At 41.7% G+C, this 3,327-nt stretch overlaps 1 protein-coding gene across 1 annotated transcript; it reads right to left on the bottom strand.

Moving 5' to 3' along the window:
- Positions 1–388: 388 nt before the first annotated feature.
- foxl2l (forkhead box L2-like) lies at positions 389–2,240 on the bottom strand. The gene has a single exon (XM_055943573.1). The coding sequence runs from the start codon at positions 2,196–2,198 to the stop codon at positions 1,308–1,310; it is 891 nt and encodes a 296-aa protein (XP_055799548.1). The 5' UTR covers positions 2,199–2,240; the 3' UTR covers positions 389–1,307.
- Between the last annotated feature and the right edge of the window lie 1,087 nt (positions 2,241–3,327).

The following is a 3,327-nucleotide window of genomic DNA, read 5'->3' as shown; positions in this document are numbered from 1 at the left end:
TATAATTCTATTCCATGCCATTGTAGCCTGTCTTTTGCCAAGAGGCCCGAGTTTTAATGGCACAGGTGGGCCAAGTGCGCACGCACACACACACACAGTTTCATAGTAATCAGATCAATCGGCAGAATTATAACCTCGGGTAGGTCGAGTATTCGCAATTCCCCCATTCTTGCATGATATCAGGATTTGGGTGTCGCTAGTCAAGATTATCAATTCCTATTGGTTATCAACCAATACAATCTAAGCACTTATAGGCCAATGAACAGTTAAATTATACATTTTGAAATAAATATATTTATTTGATGGTGACTCAACATACAACATTTCGGTTCCAAGAATTGAAACAGTAGCATTTAGGCCAATGCATAGCCAGACCTCTGGTATTTGGATAGATTAAACACACATTCAATGCACGTGAAAGATTAGTTTATTTGAAACCATGGTTAGTCAATAGGCTTACAGGTTAATCAAAAAATCTCCATGAATTAAAATAATATGCCTGCAATTTGGCAAGAAGAGGACACGTGCACCTCAAATATTACTTTTAAACAGTAGGCTACAATCGGTTTTAGCTAATCAAACCATTGGCCTCTTTCCCCATTGTAATAACTTGATCAAACTTATCCCAGCCATGTTTGAAAAACGTCGGATCATAGGCCTACATACAGGACATGAAGATTGTTTGTGCAATCCAAAATAGATGAGGCAATATTGATTCAAAAATATCATTTTATTGAAATAAACGAAGATGTTGGATACGACACGTTCCACATTCAATGAACTTATAACGAATCCAAATGCCTCGAGTTGAAAATCCAGAGGAAAACTTCAATAATAATTTATTAAACTTTTATACCGGGCATATAAACGTGTATAGGCCTACACTAGAAAACGGAAAATATATAACATTTACAACAAACACCTACAGGCCTAATAGCCTACCTGTAACAAAGAAGCATGATACATTTTCTTTGAAATTGACTCAAGTATTTGGGGAAGAACAGGTCTATCTACATAGGCCTACGTGTCACCCCCGGTACAGCAGAATACATGAATGTCCACAGTTAATGTCCAATGTTCCCACCTAACGAACACTGTAAATGAATAATTTGAATAGCATCAACATCTTAATCTTAACACAATTCAGCAGATTGACATATTTATTTAGCCAAAAAACGTATTTCGTTGATAAGCTATAAAATATATTAGCGCATATCAAAACAACAAGCTGTCTATATTTACACTAACCGGCTATTTTATGAATGACAGCTGAAAAACAGGCGTTCAAATGCTCGAGTCCAACATATCTACTCAAACGAGTGCGCAAGTGGCATTTCTGGTTGTCTGGCAAAGGAGAACTGGGGGTAGCACGCTTGGGAAGTCGAGCCACCGCTGGGGCTCAAAGGCTGGGTCATACAACCACAGGGGCATCCGTTATGTGGCATCAGGACGGACGCATGTCGGTGGTAAGCACTGTAGGTGGCGTGGAACTGATGGTTGTGGTAGTAGGTTACAGGGGAGCTGGCGTATCCATTTGGGGACACTGAGTGCACTTGTCCGTTGATGGGCTGCGACTGGGGGTAGCTGTATGAGGTGGCCTGAGGTGAGTTTGGCTGGGAGAGGGTCCAGGGGTTACTGACAAAAGGCGCCTGTACATAGACAGGTTTCTGTTGCAGGTAGAAGTGCTCCGGATAGTCCATGCAGGTGGTCCCCGCTATGTAAGGAACGATGGCAGGTCTGTAGGGTCTCCTCACCCTTCTTCTGCGTCTGTAGTTCCCTTTCTCAAACATGTTCTCAAATGCAGGATCCAAAGTCCAGAAATTCCCTTTTCTGTCACCTCCGCCCTCCCTGGGTACTTTGAGAAAGCATTCGTTGAGACTGAGGTTGTGCCGAATGCTGTTCTGCCACCCCTTCTTATTTTTCTCGTAGTAGGGAAATTTTGAGATGATGAACTGATAAATCCCGCTCAGGGTCAACCTCTTTTCTCGGCTCTCCTTGATGGCCATGGCAATGAGGGCGACGTAAGAGTATGGGGGCTTCTCCGTTTGACCCACTCTGGCCTTGTCAGTCTCGTCCACAACCTCCGCTGCGCTGTCTGTGCTGTCTGCGGAGCCCTTGCCCGTGGCCATGCCCGAGGACGAGTCGGTTAGATCCAATATGTCCAATTGCTGCTCATCGTGAAAGTCCTTTTCGTCCATCTTATCATGTAGTTTAAATCTTCCTCAGTTTAGGAGCTGCAGTGTCCAACCACACGGGAAAAGTTTTTGACAATAGTGTTCACAGGTGAGACGCGCATTCCGCTACTGTTTTAAAACCCTCCCATAGGGATGTCTGCCCTGGCTGGGACACCCTTTCATATAGCCGCTTTTCCCACACTGTTGCTGGGTTCTTTAGGGTCAACGGTTATTTGTTTAAGTTGAAAATGAGGTCGCAGACATGTTGTCTGTCTGTTTATCGGTATTCGTGAAGTTTTACAATACTATTAAGCCCTTTGAAACGCATAGAACAAGGTGAACTATAGATTGTGTGAGTGCGTTCAACTGATGTGTCAAGCGATGTTTGTAAGCATGGATGAGTGATCTGACTTTTCTCTTACTGCAAGCTATTATATGAACTATTTGACCTACAATGCCAGGCGCACTTTTACCCCAACATAGAGACACATAGACTACCAACCGGCTACATGATGCAGGCCAGACAGCCTTATTTAAAACATTTTCACCCTCATTTTATAAATTATATTAATCGTTTTATAAAATGTCCTTTATATAAGTCAACGGCATAAATACAAATAGTCCATTAACATTTCACACCATACGTTTAGTTTTTGCTTTTCAGGTTGTCACCAATTTAATTCGGGAAAAATAAGACATTCAAAAAGAAAAATACATGTTTTAAGCACAATTAAGACCAACTTTATAGCTATATAATATTATATTATAACCACGAAATATGACACGAATCTTTTCAGTAAATGGATTGAACGACAGATTAGGCCTAATGGCCTGACACTAGTGTTGCAACATGGAAATTCCCCTTTATCCACACAGTGCAATCTACAGTTCATCATGAATAGCACATACACATTTTGAAACACACACTGACTTATGCATGCACGCATGCGCACACGCACACACACACACACACACCTTTACCTGTATTACCTTTCTGTATTCAGTCATACATAGACATTTCTATTCCATCCAGACCTGTAAATAGAACTATTTTCTGGACTATTTCATGGCAGAACATTGTAAATCCACAGGTGACGTGATACCATATCTGCTCACATGCTGGGGAAAAAAGGAGAGTAGGGGGGCAGGTATA

The sequence above is a fragment of the Salvelinus fontinalis genome, chromosome 2 (assembly GCF_029448725.1).
Source record: "Salvelinus fontinalis isolate EN_2023a chromosome 2, ASM2944872v1, whole genome shotgun sequence".
Taxonomy (NCBI): Eukaryota; Metazoa; Chordata; class Actinopteri; order Salmoniformes; family Salmonidae; genus Salvelinus; species Salvelinus fontinalis.
Note: the sequence above shows the minus strand (reverse complement) of the source record. Positions and strands in the feature narration are given on the sequence as shown.